This window comes from Aegilops tauschii, chromosome 2, assembly GCF_002575655.3.
Source record: "Aegilops tauschii subsp. strangulata cultivar AL8/78 chromosome 2, Aet v6.0, whole genome shotgun sequence".
NCBI lineage: Eukaryota > Viridiplantae > Streptophyta > Magnoliopsida > Poales > Poaceae > Aegilops > Aegilops tauschii.
In genome coordinates, this window is record NC_053036.3 from 299,640,886 (window position 1) to 299,665,545 (window position 24,660).

General features: G+C 43.2%; 1 protein-coding gene across 2 annotated transcripts; it reads right to left on the minus strand.

Annotated features, from left to right (window-relative positions):
• Window positions 1–390: 390 nt before the first annotated feature.
• Window positions 391–24,145, minus strand: LOC109758495 (valine--tRNA ligase, chloroplastic/mitochondrial 2). Of its 2 annotated transcripts, none has more exons than XM_020317352.4 (27): window positions 23,839–24,145; window positions 23,658–23,739; window positions 22,723–22,849; window positions 21,946–22,029; window positions 21,265–21,359; window positions 20,215–20,306; window positions 19,668–19,721; window positions 14,762–14,814; window positions 14,510–14,577; window positions 14,130–14,205; window positions 13,881–13,964; window positions 12,578–12,726; window positions 12,083–12,200; window positions 11,881–11,997; window positions 11,127–11,347; window positions 10,240–10,329; window positions 10,002–10,113; window positions 3,000–3,110; window positions 2,782–2,919; window positions 2,636–2,686; window positions 2,446–2,558; window positions 1,969–2,116; window positions 1,772–1,876; window positions 1,586–1,687; window positions 1,201–1,273; window positions 961–1,127; window positions 391–869 (listed from the first exon to the last, which is right to left on the minus strand). In XM_020317352.4, the coding sequence occupies exons 1-27, from the start codon at window positions 23,969–23,971 to the stop codon at window positions 747–749; spliced, it is 2,886 nt and encodes a 961-aa protein (XP_020172941.1). In that variant the 5' UTR covers window positions 23,972–24,145; the 3' UTR covers window positions 391–746. The 2 variants fall into 2 exon arrangements, with proteins under 2 accessions (XP_020172941.1, XP_020172940.1); XM_020317351.4 differs by having other exon boundaries at window positions 23,658–23,742; window positions 23,839–24,144.
• Window positions 24,146–24,660: the final 515 nt, after the last annotated feature.

Genomic DNA, 24,660 nt, shown 5'->3' on the forward strand with positions numbered 1-24,660 from the left:
TCACTATCAGGTTTTGCAAGAGTTTCCAACAAAGCACCATAATATCGAGCTTTGCACACGTAAATACAGATTTGAAGAAAAAAGATCTGAAATGATAGGTACTCACGCCAGAGAAGATGGAGTATTATGCGACGTGATGGTTGCAAAATCGCAACCCATGCCAGAGAAGCTGGTGGTTTTTCAGACATGCACTTTTTTTTAAACCAAAATGACAATTTTCTTTTGACGTTAGTTTCAAAGTACATGCAGTGAGATGGTCCAGATCATAGGTCGTTGCCGTGTCCATAATGTGTCGTTGCGGTTGCCCTCCAAAGTCCCTAGATATATCAGCTAGGCCCTCGCAAACCAAAAAAAAAGGAGATAGCAGCTAGACACATAGGAATTGAGATGTTTGATCAGAAATTAATGTATTTGTTATAAAATGTGCCTTGGATGGAGGCCTGCTGAATAATTACGTGCATGTGTGATTATACAAATTGAGAAATCTTCTCCAGTATCAATCATTAGCGTTAACACTCAAACAAAAATGTAGAGCATGCAAAAGAAAAAAAGAACCTTTAAAGCCAAAATGTGTTGTACATCAAGGTGTCAAATGGATTTCTTAAGCCAAAATGTAATGTGCCTCTTTTCAATGTAGTCCATTTATGTTCTGATCTGCTGTGCTACTCTGAGGTGACCATTTCTCTCGAGATTTGCTTTACTGACAATCAAAATTGGCATTCTGAGGGCCACGCTGACTACTATGTTTATGTGGAAACTGTTGACTGCAGAAAAGTAAGCCGGTTCTTAGTAAGGGAGATCTTCTCCTCTGCCTCGGATGCCTTCTCACGAACTCCACGAACAATGTTTTCCGGGGCCTTCTCTACAAACTGCACCACAAATGAAACGCGTGACCAACAGGATGCAGGAACCCTCTTCCGAAAACTTGCCCACATAAAGGAGAAGAAATATTCCACGTACGCTCGGGGAACTGAGGCGGGCCAACAAAGTGTCATACTCTGTCTGTAACTTAGAGAGGCGCTTAGAGAGCCGCTCAACTTCCGCTGACACATCAACCATGTCCGCCAAAGGTAGGTATGCCTCCAGACCCTCATCAGCAACAATGTGGACACACTGATTTGCATCACCTGGCGAGCATCAAAGAGATTTGCTTATTGGCAAACTGCATCAACCAAGATAACGAGTTTACAAGGCACTCACCCGGTAGTGATTCAGTCAAATTTATGTTCTGCGCGTCAAGCTTTGACAGCAAAGCAAGCACCTGCTTCTCTTTCTGCGGCATAGAAATACAAGTCAGATGAGGGGGGAAAAACACCATAGTATACAGGAAAGTTGTAGCAATCATAGATACCATCGCACCAATCACATATAGGTAACTCTACTTCTAATCTTTCTAGGAGCCGTGCCTCTCAAGTTCTAACAGTGAAGCTTTCCCAGTTAAATACACTATTCCTTGGCAACTTTGATTTCAATAATTTGAGTACAAAACATGATAGGCTTCTCAAATTGCTGGATCAAAAGACTCATAATATACGTACGATGAAATGTCACAAACAGAATGGACTTGCTGTGAGAAGACACCTACCGATATGTACTCCAGGACATCCACAGTGGCAACAACAGAAGCTGATATCCGTTTAGCTGGCTCGACAGAATACTCTGCTCGGACATTTCTGATTCCTCTTATCTGTTATTATACTGGTGATCAAACAAAATGGTCGCCGGCAGGCCACATATAAAATGAGCACATACAGCTCAAGTGGAAATTTACCAACGATTGCAAATTTTGAAATCTTTTGATGGACAACAAGTTCTTTGGGAGGTCGGTGCTAGGCCAGGGAGCAACTATAAGTGCATCCTTTCTGTACGGCAATGCCTGAAAATAATTATATATGTACTGATGAGGCTGATGAAAGTGGGAGGTTAAACAATGCTGTATAATAGTAATGGGCGTCAAGGTTTTTGTACCTGCCATAATTCTTCAGTGACGAAGGGCATGAATGGATGCAGTAGCTTCAGTATGTTTTCAAACACATACAAGAGAACACTTTGTGCCGTAATAGTAGCTGAACCATCACCAGAGTGGTAGAGACGAGTCTTACTAGATTCAATATACCTGAATTACAATAAATTTGAGAAAATATGTAAGTCTACTACTCCCTCCGATCCAAAATAAGTGTCTCAGTTTTGAACTAAGGTTAGTTCAACCTTAGCTCACAACTGCGACACTTATTTTGGGTCTGAGGGAGTAGAAAGCATGCACCATAACGGTGCAACGGTAGAGTGCATATTGGAATATAGAATCAGGCGACAGCTTGGGGTGGGTGTGTGTGTGTGTGTGTGTGTGTGTGTGTGTGTGTGTGTGTGTGTGTGTGTGTGTGTGTGTGTGTGTGTGCTCCCATAAACAAGTTGTACTTTCCGTTATTTGGTTCTTCGCAAACTTACCAATCAGCAAAATGGCTCCAAAAGAAATCGTAGATTTCTCTAGCTGCATCTCCAAAGTAAAACTTTTCATAGCTTATGCTGACTTTATCGATAAGTTCATGTAGTCCTGTAACCTGAATTTTTGTTTGCTCTCTTAATTAGCATACTTCACAAAAGGCCAACAATTCAAAAGAAAAAATAATGGACTCACCACCCAGCCTTCTGGCAATGGTAGTTGCTGAAGCGCTGCTTCTGTGTCAAACTAAAAAGGAGATGCAGATGTATTAGCAACAATTATATAAAGGAGAATGAAATTTAATCAATGCATCATCTGCAATTTGGAATTCAGTGAGATACCTTGTTTGCTAATAAGAGATCCCATGCAGTAGCATCACTTCTTTCAGGCAAATTCTGCAACAAAAATTTGCCTGCATTCCAGAGTTTGTTGGTGAAAGCCTTATTTGATGTCAACCTTTCTGTAGAAAGATTAATGTCCTGAAGTAAAAAGGTGTATTAACAACGGAGAAGTGAACAAGCTTGATCAACAAAATGCAGAAGACCATGGAAAAGCAAACCTGGCCGGCAGTGCCCATGCAAAGTGTAAATCTCAATGCATCTGTCCCGTACTCGTTCATGGTATCTAGCGGGTCAATAACATTCCCCAGTGACTTTGACATTTTCCGCCCCTGAAGATCTTGCTGATTAGTCTGTGGAACTGAGAGCTAATCTAGCAACATAAACAACTCAGACGGACGAAGGAATGACACATGTCTAATAGACTTCATAGTGGACTAGTGGCCCACCCACCCATCCATCGGTTTAACTGCAGTATGTGGACTTACAAGTTTATCAGGGTAAGGGAGGCACTGTCAGGTGCAGTTCGAGAGAGGACCTACCAGGCAGCTACTCGATCTGGTCTGAAGCGGCGCTCTCACACAGACATCGTCATGCACCCCCCTCAGCTAGGACCACCACTAGAACGGTATGGGCCACATACACAACACTCCCCCCACCCCCAAGAGGGGTGATGGATATCTTAGATATCTATCATTCCCATCTTGTCACAAGCCAAGCTGTATTTGGTTCCTAGTCCTTTAGTCAAGCAATATGCAATTTGTTGCCCTGAGCTCACATACTCTATCTTGATAATCCAGCATCCAACTTTTTCTTTGATAAAGGATCTGTCGGTCTCCACATGTTTGGTTCTCATGTTGAACCGGGTTGTTTGCTACTCCCTCTGTTCATTTTTATAAGACCTTGAAAACATTTCAGACAATGTACAAAACAGCCCATTTTGAGCTGTGAATGACTTACAAAAGTGAACGGAGGGAGTATATTAATTGCTGACTTCTTGTCACACAACACATTCATGCAAATGGTCTTAAATATCTTCTGCTCTTCTAATAGACTCCTTGTCCATAACAAATCACTCAGTCCCTGACATGGCTCTGTATTTGTTTTGGATTGTTTCTTGCTTCTCCAAGACACTAGATTTCCTCCTACAAAAACACAATGGCCTGAAATTGATCTTTTGTCATCACAATAACCATCTATGGCAGGATGTCCATGACTCTTGTACAACAGTCCTTTCCCACGAGAACCTTTCGAGTATCTCAAGATTCTACGTACTGCCTCAAGATGTTCACTTCTAGGCTCATGCATATATCTATTCACAACACTTACTGCAAATGCAATGTTTGGTCGTGCATGACACAAGTACGACAACCTTGCCACCAATCAATGATATGCTTCTTTATCCACCAGGTCACCTTATTGGCAGTCACTTTATTAGTTTTGATCAATTGGGGTTGAAGCAGATCGACAACCCAACATGCCAACATCATAGAGAAGGTCCAGGGTATATTTTCTTTGAGAAAGAGTTATTCCTTTTTCAGACCTGGCTACTTCTATACCAAGGAAGTACTTGGGTCGACCAAGATCTTTAACTTCGAAGACCTTACTCAGACATCCCTTGAACCTTGCTATCTCTACGTCATCATCACCAGCGATAACGATATCATCAACATAAACTGCAAGAATGATTACTTCCCCTTGAGAGTGTCTATAAAATAACGTATGGTCACCATTGCATTGTCCATACCCTATGTCACACACCGCCCGTCTAAACTTGTCAAACCAAGCTCTTGGAGCTTAGTCCATAAAGGGCTTTCTTTAGCCTGCATACCTTCAGCAGTCTCAGAGCATCTCCAGCCGTTGGCCCCCCCCAGGACGCATAAAAATCGCCCCCCGGGGGCGAGCCGGCGATTCGTTCGGCGCTGGGGGCGGTTTTGCGCCCAGTCGTCGCCCCCAGTCGCCGATTTTGGCCCACTTTTGAAGCCCCATTTCGGCGAAAAAGGCCCATATGGGCGAGAATAGGCCCATATTCGGCGTGGTTCGCCGTGGCTCGGCGTTCAATTATCAACATAAATATATTTTTATCACATATTTCATCACAGAAAATTCAAATACTTCAACAAAATAGTTCAACAACAAATAGTTCAATACAAATTATATAGTTCAACAAATAAAAACTCATATTTCATCACACGTCGCGCCCGGTGTCGCCCTTGAGCCTCCATAGGTGCTCTATCAGATCTTGCTGCAGTTGATGATGCACCTGTGGGTCTCGGATCTCCTGACGCATACTGAGGTAGGCAGTCCAGGTTGCCGGTAGCTGGTGATCAACTTGGGCAAGAGGACCCTGCCTGTGGTATGGTTCAGTGTCAAACACTGGCTCTTCCTGCTCGTTCTCAATGATCATGTTGTGCAAGATGACACAGCAGGTCAGGATCTCCCACATTTGATCTTTCGACCAGGTCTGAGCGGGGTACCGGACAACAGCAAATCGAGATTGGAGCACACCAAATGCCCGCTCGACATCCTTCCTGCAAGCCTCCTGAATCTTCGCAAACCAGGCGTTCTTGCCTCCAGGCACAGGGTTTTTGATGGTCTTCACAAATGTCGACCATCTCGGATAGATGCCATCAGCTAGATAGTACCCCTTGTTGTAGTGCCGCCCATTGATCTCGAAGTTCACCGGAGGAGAATGACCTTCAACAAGCTTGGCAAAGACAGGAGAGCACTGCAGCACGTTGATGTCATTGTGAGTTCCTGGCATACCAAAGAAGGAGTGCCAAATCCAGAGGTCCTGTGTGGCCACCGCCTCAAGTACCACACTGCAACCGCCTTTGGCGCCTTTGTACATCCCCTGCCAAGCAAATGGGCAATTCTTCCATTTCCAATGCATGCAGTCGATGCTTCCAAGCATCCCAGGAAATCCTCTTGCTGCATTCTGTGCTAGGATCCAAGCAGTGTCTTCCGCATTGGGTGTTCTCAAGTATTGCAGTCCAAACACTACCACCACTGCCCGACAGAACTTGTAGAAACAATCTATGCTGGTAGTCGGAGTAGAGCATGCAGTAGCCTTCGAGACGATGCCGGTTCTTTGCTTTCACCCGCCCCGGCGCCGAGCCACCTCGCCGCGGCTTTTCATTGCTCGCCAGCAGCTGGGCGAGGGCGGCGAGCACCATGAGATGCTCTTCTTCCTGGACGTCGGCCTCGGCTTCCTCCTCCAGCAGCGCGGCGAGCACTTCCTCGTCATCCGAGTCCATCGCCGAGGCAGGCAAATCGCCGAACACCTTGCGCACGGTGGGCGTGCACCCGCCGCTAAACTGCCCCTCCGCGGCTGGAAACGGCGGCCGGAAACGCCCAGCTGGTGTCGGAGGGGCTGCCGCGGCGAACCTCTGCTATTTTTCCGGCAGGGAATGGCTATCTACCGGTGAAGGGTGGCGGGGCGGCGCCGGGATATACCTAGTGGCGGCCGAGAGCGCGGGGGGTGGGAGGCGAGTCGGGGAAGAAAATCTTGACTTTTCACCTGACGGCGTGGGCCAGCCGCGCTTTTCCCTTGCGCCGGAGCCCCCAAGCGCCCCCCAGCGCGCCGGGTTCGGCCTGCGGCCGCCGGGCGGAAAAAAGGGCCGAACCGGCGCTTTTCGTCGTCCTGGGGGCGCGACTAGGCCGTTTTTTTGGCGCCGGCGCCGAAAAAGTCGCCTGGGGGGGCCTGTTGGGGGCGCGGCTGGAGATGCTCTCAGAAGTCGAGAACCCAGGTGGAATCTCCATGTATAAATCCTCATGCAAGAAAGCATTCTTCACATCAGGTTGATCGAAAGGCCACCCGAAATTTGCTACACAAGAGATCAGAATCCTCACAATATTCATCTTTGCTACTGGAGCAAAAGTCCATCTGTGCCAACCTGCACATCACCAGTGGAAATCGATGTCTATCAAAGGATCCACATGAGTACTATGGAGCCGCCTGTTGCTAAAGGTGACGGATGCATCTGCACTTTATGCTACTATTCTCCCCCTCCTGACCAATCTCCGGTTGGAAACATTGGTCAAGTACTTCAAACAAGACAGTTAGATCAGTTTTCTCACCATAAAAGGGTTCCGATTCACAGAACGTAGCATCCATGCTCACAAATGTCCGCCTCTCTTTGTCCTAAAGAATATCCAATAAAGATACATTTGTTCCTAAAAAAAAAAGATACATTTGACTGCCTGAGGATCCAATTTGTTGACCGATGGCCTATGATCACGAACAAAACAAGTGCAACCAAACACCTTGGGAGGAACTGGGAATTTATTTTCTGTGAAAAATCAAGTCACACGGAGATTTCATACATGTCACCCTAGATGGCACGTGGTTAATCAAGAAGGGGTCATCTTGACAGCTTTACTCCACAGGAACTTGGGCACATTCATGGTGAATATCAATGCCCGAGCCACCTCCAATAGGTAACGATTTTTCCTCTCTGACGCCCCATTCTGAGGAGGTTTGTCTGGACAAGATGTTTGATGCAGGATGCCCTTGTCCGACAAAAGGGGCACCAGTGGCCTTGTTAACATACTCGGTGCCATTGTCTCATCTGAGTGCTTGAATTTTCACATTAAATTGAGTCTGAACAAGTCCATAAAAAGTTTTGAAACACTCCATCCTTATGTCAAGATAGACCCAAGACATTCGAGAATGGCAATCGATGAACGTAACGAAGTACTTCATACCACTGACAGATAGCACTGGACATGTCCATACATCAGAATGGATTAACACAAAAAGGAGATATGCTCCTGATCCCTTACCCACATGAGTTTCTGGTATGTTTAACAAACTCACATGCATCACAGTTCAGCTTGCTCTTGTTCACACCACTCATTACATCTGGGAAATATTTGATACATTTTGTCAAAAGATACATGTCGAACCTTTATACATCTCCGTCAGACCCTGACGATTGCTTGCTCTACAGTGATGGATTAGTGCTCTAGTCTCCTTATCCTCGGCAACTGCAGCTAGCATGTGCATTCACTGCCGGTCCGTCATGTTGCAGTCCATGTACCACAACCCCCTATGCCTGACTTCAGTCCCAAGACTCCTGCTCGTCGATCTCTCTTGGATCAAGCACACAACTTTGCCATGAATTATTCAGCAATCAATTTGGTCAATCAAAGCACTCAAGGACACTTAAGTTCACGACGAAAGCCGGTACTCCCACCGTCCAGGTGCATAGGTCGTCTAAGGAGTTGCATCGCGACCAAGATGCACCGTGATAGGCAAGCGTTAGGCTGGTCATAGTGGGGAAGTAACTTAGACTAGTAACATGCATATGTTACTGGTATATGTTACTACCTCCATAATGGGTAGTAACATATGTGTGGTATCATGCAAGGCTTTATTTATTTAGATGTAGACTCATTTTGCCTCGGGGTGTGTTATGTTACAGTAACATATTATGTGCAGAAGGAGACATGGGCAACCGGCAGGGGTAGGCGATGCTTCTACGAGTTTATTCAGTGGCTGACGGCTTGCCGTGATCCATCCTCCAGGCTCCAGCCATCCTGCGGGGGCACTATTCTGATGAGGTATAGGTGCGATTCGACCCCAGGTTGAAAGGGGTTTGCCCCATTTGGACCCTCAAGGTCGTCCGGTTACCCTACGTTGGTAACAAAAGGGAGGTGCGGTCCACCGGTCCAACGGGGCGAACCGGACCCCCCCTGAATCTTGAACATATACCATCATTCTATCACCTTAACAAACAGCTTGGATCTTGTCTTCAATTTGAGACATGAGCATCAGGTTTCCCTTACCGGAATACCTCATGGACAGCATGCTCCACACAACAGACACTGCAATGGCCGAAATCAGGGAGTTCAACATCCAGGCCAATATCAGGGAGTCAGTAACACTCCACTTCTTCCATTATGGGCTCTCCTTGTCAGAAGGTTCTTCAACCGTTTCATGAACATACCCCGTCAGGCCCTCCGTCTTCAAGATCAACAAGGCCCACCTCGACCAGCTCAGATAGCTGCTCACACCATTCAGCTTGACATCTTTTTGCATGAGTTCAAGCTTGAACCCTGATCTGCTTAAGGCACAACAATCCTGCAGGAGATGACCCCTCGGCAGCTTTCACAGTCATGAGCTGCACAAGTTTCTCCAGCACAGAGGTAACATCACTCGCCATGACAGCCTCCACCTCTTCTCCTAGCTGTGCGAGTGTGACCGCCAGTACTGCTTCTGTCACCCTCTCCAATCGCGGCAGCAGCAGCAGCAACAGCACAGCACCTCAGCCACACTTCAGTAGCACCACCCTCTCTGTTTCTCAGACGTTGCAAGTACCACCAACATCAAGCAACAGAACAGCACTTTTGTCTTGCTCCAGATCGAGGGCGAGCAGCCGCACCCCACCTTTGCCGCAGCAGGCACAGCCAGTACCACCAACAGCAGCTGCACAAGCAGCCGCCGCACCTTGCCTTCTTCCGCTGTCGTGCACCTCCTCTTTGTCCGTTGCGGCTCTGCCGCACAGCCGCAGCTCCTCCGTCAGCGTCGCGCACAGCCGCCTCTCTTCGCTGGCGATTTCGTCTCACTGTGCATCTACTGCGGCTCCTCCGGCAGCCGCCATCGCCTTCCTCCCTCGCCCTCGGCCTCCGATACCATGTAGTTCGAGAGAGGGATGTACCAGGCAGCTACTCAATCTGGTGTGAAGCGGCGCTCTCACACTGACATCGTCGTGCACCCCTCTCAACTTGGTCAACCACTGGAACGGTATGGCCTGGGCCTCATGGGCTGGTATGGGCCACATATACAATATCAGGCCATCTGCAAGGAGTCTGTGGATCTCTGCCAGAGTATCACACAGCCCATTAGCACACAAAGCAGGAAGTTCATATACAACAGTTTCTCTCCTGGGGTCGAGTTGAGGCTAAAGGTCAATCCTTCTAATTTTGTTTTTCCAGTTTTCCTCTTATTTGTCCTGACCACAAAGTTCTCTTTGCGGTGGTCCTCAAAAGTGACTTAGGTAGGAACATGTGGCAAACAGCAAAACAGGCGACGGACACATCAATTAACAGCTCTCAGTAAATAATACGTAGCAGCGTGTACAGCATGTTTCCTGAGATACAACCGTTTTCTCAAAAGAGGAAATAGAAATTTGATCATATTGATTATAAATTACAAGAAAATGATAAGCCTTTGTCCCTCAAAAGTACAAAACATAAATTAAGGTGCTCATATCTCTCACCTCAGAATCCCGGATAAGACCATGTAGATAGACATAAGAAAATGGTACTGTTCCTGTAAACTCAATTCCCATCATAACCATCCGTGCAACCCAGAAAAATAAAATGTCATGGCTGTCAAAAATAAATTAGCTATAGTATCAGACATAGTAAATGGGAAAGCAGAGTATCAGCGGGATAACAAGCACACCACCTTGTTCAAAAGAAAGGGGGGAAAAGGTGTTACTGGAGCTAACATACCCGGTCTCAAGGACTGTTGCAGGATAAAAATGCTTAAAATCTTCCCTGGACACATCTGGCCAACCAAGTGTGCTGAAAGGCCATAAAGCACTGCACGATAATTTCCAACAAGTCAAAACAGAAAACTACGAGCAATTTTTTTATATTACTTGTAACAGTTGTATGTACAAATTGATTATACTTGTGCAGTTCTCTACTACTCCCAATACTTGGAAATACGGCTCATACAGACATTGAAGTAAGAAAGAGAATGTAATATAGGAAGTAAAGGAAGAAAGCAAATGTAATATAGGAGTTTGGAAAGAATTCAAAGCATGGTGAATAGCAAGTCCAGTCAAATATATTGCCTGAATTCATAGTTTTATTGGAGCCTAGAACCCGGAGCTGTGAGAACGGCCACACAAGGACATTAACTATTAACCTGCTTATTGCAATTGCACATGGCAGGCACCACAAGCAGAGGGCTAAGAAACCATTTAGAAGCAGAGGTGAGGAACAAAGCCAAGAATTTGAGGACGAACTTGATGATTAATTCTTTAGAGGCAATCACAATGAAAGTGATACGAAATGTTTTAGTGTCGCAATATCTTGATGTTGCAACAAGAAAAACCAGAACATCAAGAAATTGCCAAGAAATGTGAATATATTTTCCTATTAATACAAAATGTGTGCTGTCAGGGCCTCCCCTACAGTCTTTCATTAACAAAATTGTATTGCGGAACTTGTGCTCAATTGCAAAATAAGAAAAGGAGCATGTATTTCCATTAGGTGAATGCTAAGTAATGTTCTGAATTAAATAAGAAGTGCTCACAAAAATTCAAGCGATCGACAAATCCATATTGCAGAAAACCAATTGGTACCACACAATTTTGAAGAGGAAGACAAACCTTGAGAACCAAGTATCGAGAACATCAGGATCCTGATATATTTCAACTGATTTTCCATATTTTTCCTGAGCTTTCGCAAGTGCCTCCTCTGCATTTCTGGCAACAACATAGTCTTCTTCACATTTCTTTCCAACGATGTACCAGACTGGTATCCGATGGCCCCACCACAATTGTCTACTTATACACCAATCTTTTATATTTGTTAACCAATTATTATATATCTGCAGCAGCAGAGCACACAAAAGAATGAGCAGGGATAAAATAGTGGGCAGGACAGGACAATTACAAAATTCATTTCTGCAGGAATAATAATTAACACAAATATGTGTAGATATGCGAGCACTTTCTTTGGCATATATATTGTTTCGCTGAGCCCCGATAGAACTTCCAGTCACAATAGCATTGTTCTTAAGGCGGCAAAGCGACCTAACGCAAGTACTCGCCGCCCTGACGACTAAGTGCCTAAGGGGGCTAAATTGTTAGGCTCTGCCCGCCTCTGTTACTGCTCTTTAGGTGTGCTTACTGCTGAGCAGTAGATGACTACCATTATTTTCTTTCTTTTTTGAGAAGATGCCTAAGTATGCATAGACAGATAGGGAAAAGGTTTGGTACAATCCCAGGGCCGGACCAACACTCCAAGGTACAATGCTACGGGCCTACGAAGTAACCGCCAGGAGAAGTGCGGCAACACCCACCACCCCTTCCTTTGGCCACTACCTTTCTAGAGAATAGAATGAAAGATCCATGCATTTACCTTCTCAAATCTCTCCGGAAGAATAGTGAGTTGCCCTTTTTCAACAGCATGGAGGGCCCTTTCAGCCAATGGCTCCATTGTGACAAACCACTGCTTACTAATCAAGGGCTCTATGACCTAGGATCACACAGAAGTGGGGTCATCAAGCCGAAAAACATCACCAGCCCTTAAATACGACAAAGAATAGGAAAAAGGTTCACACTTCACCACCACGTTGAGATCTGGGAACTCTAAGTGTATAGGGTTCCTTCTTCACTGCCAAGTTAGTCTCAACAAGGTCAGACCACAGCTTCTCTCGTGCCTCAAAACGATCCATACCACTGGCGAAAAAAAGGAGGAAACGGAGTTAAGATCAACATGTTGCATACAGAAGGCCAGGCAAACTGCAACTCTGTTAGTACTGCCTTTTCATATGCAGTAGTTGAATCAACTGATTATACTAATTGTACTAACTCAATGCCGCAAATTGTGTTTCCAACCTTTTTATCTTAAAAAAAAAGTTAGAACAGTAAGCTGTGTTAAACAGCTAAAGTCCTATTATATTATACCTCGAAAGCAACTTCAAGTCACCTTACAAAGAGGAACATATAATAACATAAATGTGTTTGTAAGCAGCTGAAATTGCAAGTCATGAATAAATTAACCACAGAATAAATAACAATGTTACTTCACATGCATTGTCTTGCAAATATTATACCTGTATAATCCAGCAACATCATTTAATGTGCCATCTTTGTTCATAACATTAAGAATTGGCAGCCCAAGCTTTCGAGCAATATGATAATCATTCTGATCATGTCCAGGGCTAATCTTCAGCACCCCTGTTCCGAATTCTGGATCAACGTACTGTAAATCATAGAAACGATAGTGACTATTAACAAAAGTTTATGCAAGGAAAACTATCCTGCTGCCCTTTTAGCAGTCCCTTCAATTGCATCTGGAGAAAAGTAGACCCAATTACTACAACGAAATAAGTTTTTTAGCCAGGGAGAAACTATATGTGGTCACAGGAAAAATATTTTGAATTTGGGCATGCAAGTGTGAAAAACTTGCACAAAAGAATGCATGTACGTACATCAAGCAAAGGGAAAAGCCAGCTTGGGATGCAAAATTTTGCCTTAGCCACAAAAATAGTCATACCGGTGAAGTAGGTAACTACATGAATTGATGAATAAATGTTTTCCTTGCTTCAACTGAAACACTATAGTGTAAAGTTTGCATGTGCAAGCAACAAGATAAATTATAACTCAATAAATATGACGAGAGAACGCCCTGACTAGTGAATATGGTGCTTTTGCATTGCTTCATTTTATTAATCTCACAATATCCTATCTGAACTCCGCCTATGTCTTCTAGGCATAGCCGGTCCCAAGCCCGGGTAAAGGAGGAGGGTTGTGATAGGCTTGGCGAGCCAACGTAAAAACTAGCCAGTCCCATGGGTATGAAACCCATTTGAGCGAGAGTAGTACTAGGATGGGTGACCTCCTGGGAAGTCCTCGTGAAAGGGTTTCATATCTAAGGGTTGTGATAGGCTTGGCGAGCCAACGTAAAAACTAGCCAGTCTTTTGGGTATGAAACCCATTTGGGCGAGAATAGTACTAGGATGGGTGACCTCCTGGGAAGTCCTCGTGAAAGGGTTTCATATCTAGCCTACCCCAACTTGTTTGGGATAAAAGGCTTCGTAAGTAAGTGTAAGTGTATCCTATCTGAAATTGCTAGAAATATAGAAAATACTCCCTCCCTTCCAAAATATAGTGCTTCCTCTATTCCCGTGCTTCAACTTTGACCATAAATTTAACCAACGAGACCGACTGCGGCGGGAGCAAAAGTTATACCAGTGAATTCGTATTCAAAAGAAGTTTTCAATTATATAATTTTTTCTCCCGCCGCAGTCGGCCTCGTTGGTTAAATTTATGGTCAAAGTTGGACCTTGGGAAGCACGGGCGCACTATATTTTAGAATGGAGGGAGTACTAAAGAAAACAATAGTTTCATTCTTACCCGATCAGCAATGATAGGAACATGTCTCCCAAATGTCAAGGGTACAATAGCCAATTTTCCAACATATTTTGCATAGCGCTCATCCTGCATTGTCAATTAAAACATTAAAATAAAGATGGTTTACCAAATCCAATTTCTTTGAGAAATAAAATAGCTCAATGTAGTTATAGCATAGGTTGCAACAGAAGACAACGAAATGTCTTACAACGTACCACTTATGTTTAGTGCAGAGCACTAAAAAGATCATACCTCTGGGTTAACAGCAATCGCAACATCACCAAATAGAGTCTCAGGTCGTGTTGTTGCAATAGTCATAAAATCATCCCTGCCCCACAAATTTCAATGTGTAAGCAATGCTAAGCATTAAACTGTGTCAATCATATTTGCTGGATCCTCATGTTAGAATGCAAAATATAATGTATATCAGGATACTCATTCTCATGAAAATGTTCACTTACATCACAACAGAGAGCCAAAATAAAAAAGAACTGGTGGTAACACAAGCACACACTTGGCTGTAAATACAGTCAGCAATATGTGTGACGACATCATTGATTATTTAATGATAATTCACATCGAATAATTATTAGATGTTAGACAAGCACGATTAAGAATGTAAAAATATGTACCTCGATCCACCAGCAACACGATACTTCATATAGTACAAATAGCCAGGTTCTTCGGAGTATTCAACTTCCTAGTAACACAAAACATTATAGAATCAAATATTTGATTGGCTCACGTATGATCACCCATGAAGTATTGAAGTTTCAGATCTCCCATGCAGAATCACCCAATTTTCCTTTTGGTTTAAATTATATAGTTGTGCAGATATATGTACGTATGTACTAGTTAAAAAAAGAAGTAGTCTCTTCACATACTAAGTCAGATACTGCAGTCTGCAGGTTAGGAGACCAGTTGACCAAATAAGATCCTGAAAAGGAAATACAATGAATCAACCAATACATACCAAAGTTACATAAGGTAAGTCCCTAAATTTAAAATGTAAACAAGAAAAATAGAACAAATCAAAAGATTAAGAATTCCTAAATCCCTGTCCAACAAGAAAAATTACATAAGAATGGGATCACAAGCATGAGGCCATCCTCAACATGAATTCATCCAGGCATATACCCAAAAAAACCATATTTCGCATGTGCTAAAGCAAAACACATGAACTACCAGTATCAAACAGATATCATGATTTACTATGTTGGATGGTGCTTGCACCATAAGTTGCCATTTGGCAGGTATGCTGTTTTGATCAGTAAATATGATCCTCATCTGAGGATGGTTACAGCAAATATGTTGTGTAACATAAAACTGGATGCTATAAGCTGCAAAATGCAAACATATTTGTATTGTCTCACCAAAGAACATATAAATTACTTTTTGCAAAAAGTACCACGATAATTGGTGATGGAAGTAAAATAATGGTGGCTTGCTTCCCACTAAATTATGCACACGGCCCTCCTATTAGTGGTCAAGTAAAATAACTAGGACAGGTCAGTGAGCAGGCCCAGCCCACTCAATTTGCATTCCTATCCACAACTACAGCCACTCACTTGTGGCCTGATGGATTTTTTTAAATCAACCAACTGAATTTCTGACTCATAAAGTTGATGAGGAACACTAGATGAGAAGAAAGAAAACACATGCCAGATCTGTTTGGCTACTTCTAGATGCTTCCACTCTAGTGTAGTATTTCTTTCCTTTTCTTTTCTATCCTACCTACTGTTTTCTAGAGTCTTCTAGTTGTGAGTAGCTATGAGTAGAATGGTGAAACTTACATAATGTTTTCTAGAGTATTCCAGCTATAAGTAGAAGTATGTGAAGGCTTCCCAAAGCCCTATAAATAGAGGTCCTCGCCTCTACTTTGGAGGCAGACTATGTACCCCTACCTATAATAGAACTTGTTCTTATCTAAGATCTTGGAGTAGATCTTGTGCCCTAGGAGTTCTGGATTGAACTCTTGCTGCCCTATCAACCTACATTCGCCTCTAGAGCGATATCTAGCGCAGCACGTTGAAGCTGTTCCTTCAACACTTGTGCTGTACACATTGTAGCAGCAAGGTGGAGTTGCTCCTCCACAAACTTTGTGCTGCTTCAGGTGGTATCAGAGCCTCGTTGACCCATACTAGTTCTTGCTGTCCTCTTCGAGAGTAAGTTGCAGCAAGCAATGGAGCAATTGGAGAAGAGGATGGATGCTGCAGAACAACAAATCAAAGAGCTGCGTGAAGATCTTAATCGGAGATTTGGTCAGCTGGTTGAGATGATAAGAAAGGGTGTCCCCCCTGCTGCCAATGAAGGAGATTCATCTAAAGAAGAAGATGCTCAACAAGGAAGGAGAGGTAATCTTGGAGCAAGACCGCCACAACAACGTGCTGTTCAACGTGCTTCAAGAAGGCCAATTTATGTTGAAGCTTCTGAAGGTGAAGAATATGATGATGCCCTTGAAGAAGCAGATCTCTACGCATATCGGAGAGTACCCAACCCTACATATGCAAGAGATACATACAAGGTGAAAGCTGAGATCCCAACTTTTAATGGAAATGTTGACATTGAAGGGTGCCTGGATTGGTTATATGAAGTGGAGACTTTCTTTGAGGTCATGGAGGTTCCGGAAGATCGTAGAGTTCCTTTGGTCGCATACAAACTGAAAGGAGGAGCCGGTGCATGGTGGCATCGCGTTCAAGAGGAGCGCAGGCTGAGAGGAGAACCTCGTGTTACAACTTGGCGACAAATGAAAGGCCTCTTGAAAGGGAGATTTTTGCCCGCTGATTATGACCAGATCCTATTTATCCAATTTCAAAATTGTGCTCAAGGAAATAGGACTGTTTCAGATTACGCGGAGGAGTTTCTAAGGCTACAAGTGAGGTGCAACCTTGCTGAAACTGAAGAGCAACAAGTTGCAAGGTACATCAATGGTCTCAATGATGCTATTCAAGATCGATTGATGATGCAACAAATCTGGTCCGTTGATCAAGCACAAGCTCTAGCCTTAAAGGCCGAGAGGTTTGTGAGGATGAGAAAGACAACTAAGGCTCCATATCCTCCATATCCACATACCGAAGGCTCATCTAGGAGCCAACCTAATAGAGTGGAAGAAAAGACCACTCCACCAAAGACAAAACAGCCCATCTCGAAGCAAACTAGAGGCAAGGGTAAGGCAAATGAAGGCCCAAAGTGCTATAAATGTGGTAAAGAGGGACTCATATCCAGCGGTTGCCCACTAAGGAAATTTGTTAACACGACTATCCATGATGGTGAAGGCGATGAGGAAGAATACGAATCTGAAGATGTAGACGGACAAGAGGTTTGTCAAGAAGAAGGTGAAGAGGTGGTATGTGTGATCCAGCGTCTCCTATGTTCCACACCACAACCCAATGACACACAACGGAAGAAAATATTTGAGAGCAAATGCACGGTGAATGGCAAGGTATGCAAACTAGTGATCGATAGTTGCAGCTGCGAGAATCTTATCTCCCAGAAGTTGGTGGACCATTTAAAGCTTGAAACCCATGATCATCCAAATCCCTACACTATTGCATGGGTCAAATAAAGGAGTTGTATGAGGGTGACGAAGACTTTGGCCGATGTTTGGGTAAAGCACGCAAGGGGCCAACCATTAGGTGATGACTATTTGATGGATATCTCTTCAAAAATGATCGTTTGTGCATTCCAAGAAGTTCTCTACGTGACAAGCTGGTTAGAGAGCTCCATTCAAGTGATCTTAGTGGCCATGTTGGACGGGACAAGACTATCGCTAACCTGGAAGCTCGCTACTTTTGGCCACAACTAAAGAGAGATGCTGGAAAGTTCGTTCAACGGTGCCCCGTATGTCAGACCTGCAAAGGCCAAGTCCAGAACACAGGGTTATACATGCCTTTGCCTGTTCCTGTTGCTCCATGGGAGGACATTTCTATGGACTTCGTCTTGGGCTTGCCAAGAACAAGACAAGGAAGTGATGTTGTATTTGTGGTCGTGGATAGATTCTCTAAGATGGCTCATTTCATCCCATGCCGCAAGACAACGGATGCTCATCATGTGGCAAACCTATTCTTTCGAGAAGTGGTCAGACTTCATGGAGTTCCAAGGTCCATTGTCTCAGACCGTGATAGCAAGTTTCTTGCTGCATTTTGGCTCACTTTGTGGAAGCAATTCAACACTGAATTGAAATTTTCTAGCACTGCTCATCCACAAACAGATGGACAAACGGAAGTGGTGAACAAGTTTTTGGGTAATCTGATCTGTTGCATTTGTGGAGAAAGAAAGGGGCAATGGGATTTGGCTTTATCTCTTGCAGAGTTCTCCTACAATAACTCCAAGCATAGATCCACAGGAAGGAGCCCTTTTTCCATTGTCTACACTAAAGTTCCAACACATGTGGTGGACCTGGTGAAGCTGCCATCAAGGGGAAACTCAAAATCAGCATTGTCCTTTGCTGATAATTACACCGAGTTATTTGAAGAGATTCGCGGCGCTTTGGAAGCACAAAATCAGAAATATAAACAACTTGCTGATTGCAAAAAGAGGCCAAAATCATTCCAAATCGGTGATAAGGTGATGGTCTACCTCCGAAAAGAGAGGCTGCCTTTAGGTGTTAAAGGGAAAGTTAGGCAGCGAAGGTATGGACCCTTCTCTATCATGAGGAAGATAAATGATAATGCTTATGTGATAGATCTTCCAAGTGACATGGGTATCTCCAACACTTTCAATGTTGCGGACTTGACTCTCTACCATCCAGAAGAAGCGCTCTATGAAGATAACTCGAGGGCGAGTTCCAAACAACCAGGGGAGAATGATGAGGAACACTAGATGAGAAGAAAGAAAACACATGCCAGATCTGTTTGGCTACTTCTAGATGCTTCCACTCTAGTGTAGTATTTCTTTCCTTTTCTTTTCTATCCTACCTACTGTTTTCTAGAGTCTTCTAGTTGTGAGTAGCTATGAGTAGAATGGTGAAACTTACATAATGTTTTCTAGAGTATTCCAGCTATAAGTAGAAGTATGTGAAGGCTTCCCAAAGCCCTATAAATAGAGGTCCTCGCCTCTACTTTGGAGGCAGACTATGTACCCCTACCTATAATAGAACTTGTTGTTCTTATCTAAGATCTTGGAGTAGATCTTGTGCCCTAGGAGTTCTGGATTGAACTCTTGCTGCCCTATCAACCTACATTCGCCTCTAGAGCGATATCGAGCGCAGCACGTTGAAGCTGTTCCTTCAACACTTGTGCTGTACATATTGTAGCAGCAAGGTGGAGTTGCTCCTCCACAAACTTTGTGCTGCTTCAAAAGTTATAGAACTTCTGGTTGCTGAAGAAAGCTGACTAGAAAACCAAGAGTTTTCACATCCAGAGCAACATTCTTCCGCCATATAACTAATTAACTATCCAATCAGCTATAATAACTAACAAAAAAAATATTGAGAGTAAAGCTTGTAACGGCCCCGAATAATTTATGAAAGTAGTGAGGTAAGTTTGTTACTGACAATATAACAAGAATAGAAAAACATATACAGGACAAATTATTGTCACCCCCTACTTCATACAAGTGCATCTGTGTTCACTACCCTAAATCAACTGAAGCAAATGGTATTAAATCAACCAGTAATAAGTATGTTAATATAGTCGACTAGAAACTATTACCAGGCAAAATTTGGGGACACACCAAGAGATTTGAAAATAGTAAACAGGATATCAAACTCAACAAGAGCACATTACTCAAGATGATGTGCATTCACCTACTTTTTGTAATAGAACATGTAGCCATGTTTAATTATAATACCTTGATATATAAGTCCTTTTTCATGAAGCCTAATGAATGCTTCAACAACTGCATCTGCAAAACAGAAGGGGGAAAACACTGAGTCCAGTTGTAAAGATAACCACATGGTTCTAACATTGAGCTCGAGGGAGCAACCTAACATCACTATCACAACATCATGTCCTGATGGTTCGATTGAAAAAAGGTTAGGTCAAATCACTAGTGTACATAAATTGCATAAAAAAGTTCAGATCTGGCAGGCAAAGGATGGGAGTGCTTTGGTTCGACATCAAATAGCCTCTCATTCGTAATGAAATCACAGTCATAAGCCAAAACAAGACTTAGATACCTTATACCATCACCGTGATCCTGATTAAATGCAAGTCTATCAACAGAACGAAATTTATGGATGCAACCATGTGACCTAACAATTGCAGAAGAAGAAAGCTAAAATATAACCACGTAAGAAATCCTAAAACTCAGAAACAAGCTAGTAATTCCGCAAGGTAATGCCATGAAACACAGGTCCAATCATCATTTGCAATGGAAAACGACAGTTGACACTTACGACTTAGTTGATCATCTAGCGTGAAGCATTCACGAGTCCAATCACAAGATGCACCCAACCGCTTAATCTGATTAGTGATTGTACTCCCATACCTGAAAGGGGAAGTGTTCAGAATAAAAAACAAACTAGCCAAATTGAAGCAATGAAAGTTCAGCATTACAAAGAACTTTAAAAATGCAACCTTCTGGAATGAATAAATCAACCAGAATAATCTTTCATCACATGTTCATCATTGCAGCAGCACAAGGTTGTGGAGGAACAACTCCACCTTGCTGTTACGAACGAACTACTTCAACATGCTGCGCAAGATATCGATCTAGAGGCGAATATAGATCAATATGGCAGCAGGAGTTCAATCCAAAACTCCTAGAGCACAAGATCTAGTCCAAGATCTTAGATAAGACCAATGAGTTCTAGGTAGCGGTGTACATAGTCCGGTTACAAACTAGAGGTGAGGACCTCTATTTATAGGCTTTGGGAAGCCTTCACACCTCAACTTCTACTTATGGCTAGAACACTCTAGAAAACATTACTTAATTAAGATTTAGCATTCTACTCATAGCTAGGAGATTCTAGAAAACTGTAGCTAAAGCTAAGCAAAAAAACAAATACTAAACTGGAGTAGAAGTATCTAGAAGTGGTTTGACTTCTGATTATATTTTTATTTTCCATCTCTCTATTGTTCCTCACCATTCATGGTAGTTTAATTTCCAATTATTATGACAGACAGAACCCAAAATTTGTATTAACAATACCAGAAGACAGCAAAGAACAAAGAAAATAGAGCATAATGCGTGTGAGATGCATGCGCAAACGCACATAGGATGCAGTGAGGGTGTTGACCAACCATATTCAGAAAGAGGAAATCACCTGGGTAGAAAGTTCAGAAATGTATGGTTTATAGTTAATCCAGGTAATTAAGCAAGGATGCTTAACTCTTGTAAAAAAAGAAGAAGAAAGGATTGCTTCAAATCAGCAAGAGGACAAAACCTCTGAGTGCATAAGAAAACATTGTACACAAACTAGACTGGATTCAGAAAAAGGACTGACTTCTCTTTCCACTCCCAAACTCTTTTAGTGAACTCCTCCCGGGTAAGATCTGCTCTTTTGATGCCTTCAGCAGCTAACATCTTTTCCACAACTAACTGAAATGCAATGAAAGTTGAAAATAAAAATCAGCCAATTACTGCACCAAGTCTTTTTTTTCGAGAAAACGCAAAGGACTCTTTGCGTTTCATTTCATTGGAAAGATGAAAAGATACAGTCCTCCTAGGAGGTGGTGGTTACATGGGTTAGCACCCTATCAGTGAACATCCCAGTTAGGGGGGAGGACTACCCTGAGGCCCAATGCACCGGCTTGTGCCCAACATTTGGCTTCGGCCTTAACCCTATCTACTGCACCAAGTCTTGAACGCAATGTTGAATCATATAGTTAAAAAAACTAGGCAATAACAAAAGACCTAGCGCTTAATTGTGCTTAAAAGAGGACAGACCCAGTGCTAGAAGATCCCACACCAGGTGGGGTCTGGGGAAGGATTATATGAGGCAAACCTTACCCCTGCACAGTGCAATGCAGAGAAACCACGTCGAACCCAGGACCTCCATAATGTGCACATAATTGCGCTTAAGCAAGCACTTTGGTTAGAAAAGCGGTGGCAAAACGCACAATTAACGCCTAACACTTTTTTAAAACTTTGTGTGAATACATATCAAATGTGCAGGAATACAAACCTGAGTTGCAATCCCAGCATGGTCGGTACCAGGTATCCAAAGTGCAGGCCTCCCTTTCATACGGAAATACCTTATCATTATATCCTGAGTTACTTAATGAAAAGGGGGATACTGTTAGTCAGAAAAATAATTGATCCCAGAATGATGGGGGGAATCTGAGCTTTACTATTTTGAGCTGTATATGTGGATTAGTGATCTTGGAACCTTAAAAATGCAATGTTAAGCACCCTGCGGAGGGCGATTATCTAAGAATACAGACTACACAGAATTGACTTAAACAGGCTAGTTTAACTGTAACACGCTAGTTCACATCATTCAAGATATTATTCTACACAGACTTCTACCATCACTTCTGCTTAATGCAGCAGCAGCGACCAATGTTTATTTTACTTTGCGTGACACAATTAGTCACTAGTACCTTGGAAACATGGCTTGTCTTATACTCCCTCTGTCTCATATTAGTTGTCACTGAAATGGATGTATCTAGGCGTATTTCAGTGCCAGATTCATCCGTTTGAGCGACAACTAATATGGGACGGAGGGAGTAAGAAATAGATCCACCTCACTAGGTAAATCCATCAAAGCTTATGCTCAAGTCTAACATGCAAGTTATTTCAAGGTACAGTGTGGAGAGAGTATCATGATACAACAAATCAACAAAGCTAACGTACCATAGAAGATCGTAATACGGTGTAAAAACAAATTTATTGCTTGTAAATCAGCATATAGTTAGCCAACATAAGAACACAAGAGTCTTAGGGAATTGAATCACCCTACCTCAAGGGTAACAAACATAGCATGACCCATATGCAATGATCCAGTCACATTTGCAGGTGGCATAGGAATGACAAATGGGTCACCTCCACGGTCGAAGTTAGGCTTAAAGAATCCTTGAGATTCCCACCTATGGAAATTGAAACATCAAATAGTTTAGGAGAAGTTATGTGTGGTTCCAAAAATAATTTATACTGAGACAGGAGGGAAAGTAAGCAAAATAAAATAAAATTTATTCAACTCAATTCATTGAACAATAAACTAGAATCAAATAACTAGATTATTAAGCTAGTAGTCTTCAACCTAGGTTGTAACGCCAATCCAATGGGAGTTGAAACATACTTCTCTATCAGTAGTTAGGTTAACTTTAAGTTCCTGATTGAATCATGGCAATTTCCCTCTGTATGATTCAAGATTTATGTGCAGAACAATATATCATGAGATCCAAATTTAACACATATAAAGAGAAGTGGTTCTAAATTCCATAGCGCATCGCACAAGTATGACTTGTCAACTTTGCATCTCCTTTGACTTGCTAACTACAGCTATACATAAGCGAGCAATGTACAGTCAGTACAGAGATCGGCGGTTAGTTCTTCCTTGGTAACAGAACGATTTGGCAATCTTGTCCAAAGCCAGCACCCACGATGCGGCTACTATCAACAGACTGGTAGGCAAGAAATGTCTGAAAATCAATGATCAGCTCAAAGGTGGACAACTAACTACACATTTGTGTCTTGGTCTCTTTAGACATTTCCATACAACCAATACCAACTAAAATGTCATCCCTCAACTTCATTGCATGTAGCAGGGCGTAATTTGCAACCTTTGCCAAATTGCTGGCTGAATCATTTACTTATCATGCCCACATGAGAACGAGCATAAATGGATCACCAAGCAATCAAGCGAGTTAACTCGTAGCAGAGACGCTGAATTACCACTTATAAATCCGCTCCTCGCTGATGAAGTCGAACGACTTGGCGACTTCAGGGGAGGTGAACACATCCCTCTCAGAGGCAACTGCTGCAACGTGAACCAGACCCAATCAATGCACAACCCAGTCTCACAGGATTTCACGCCAGCTGAACGAAACCGAGAACTGGGGAGCACTGCCGGTACCTGCGCAGAACCTGTGGGCGGCGCGGCGCGGGGTCCACGCCGGGCGGCGGTGGGCGAAGAAGAGCAGCGGGTTGAGACGGCGGAGGCAGGCTGAGGAGGAGGACAGGAGGTGGGAGGGGCCTGCAAGCGCCATTAGAGCCTGCGCGCGCCGCCCGGCTAGCGGTGCTGGTGGGGTGGCAACGGCGAAAAACCCTAGACTAGCAGGTGAGCTCGAGGGGTTTGGGTTTGGATTTGGAAGAGGATAACGCGGGAGCGTGGCGGCGCACGGCGCCGTGGGGAGCGGAGGGCAGTGGCGCAAACGGATGGGACGATGGCAAAGTAGCAACGAATGAATTTATATTATCAAAAAATAAAATTAGGAGAATAATGCCACATCATACATAGAAAAGGAATATTTAAAGGATAGAAAAATCATAGGAAATGACATCACATGTATCTCAACTAGAGGACGACGCGTGCTTTGCGGCGGGAAAGTCAGCAAAGATTTACAACATATGAAAAAAGGAAATCGGTAATATGTGATATTTATTAGACTGACACATTACAGCCCAAAAAAGTTAACATTGATCCATCTTCTCAATTTTAAAGGATTTGAAGAATATTCTGTTGTGACTTACAATGAGGAAGGTAGTGGATCAATGCATACCAATGATTTACACTAAGAGAAATGATGAAACCCGTTTGCTTTGCATGACGGTCATAGCAAGATCCTACAATCTAAAGTTTAAGAAATAAACACAAATTAGTGCTGAAATTTTGCTTAATTCTTAGTGGACATGACCATGAGGTTCAACAAATACGTGCAAAACAAATATAATAGGC

Excerpts from the sequence above, each read along its gene's own strand:
- LOC109758495 (XM_020317351.4), bottom strand. The coding sequence starts at position 23,971 with ATGGCGCTTGCAGGCCCCTCCCACCTCCTGTCCTCCTCCTCAGCCTGC. Across the intron at positions 22,030-22,722 it reads CTATGTTTGTTACCCTTGAG|GATATAATGATAAGGTATTT; the intron begins GTAGGGTGATTC and ends TAAGTAACTCAG. Across the intron at positions 1,128-1,200 it reads TTTGACTGAATCACTACCGG|GTGATGCAAATCAGTGTGTC; the intron begins GTGAGTGCCTTG and ends GATGCTCGCCAG.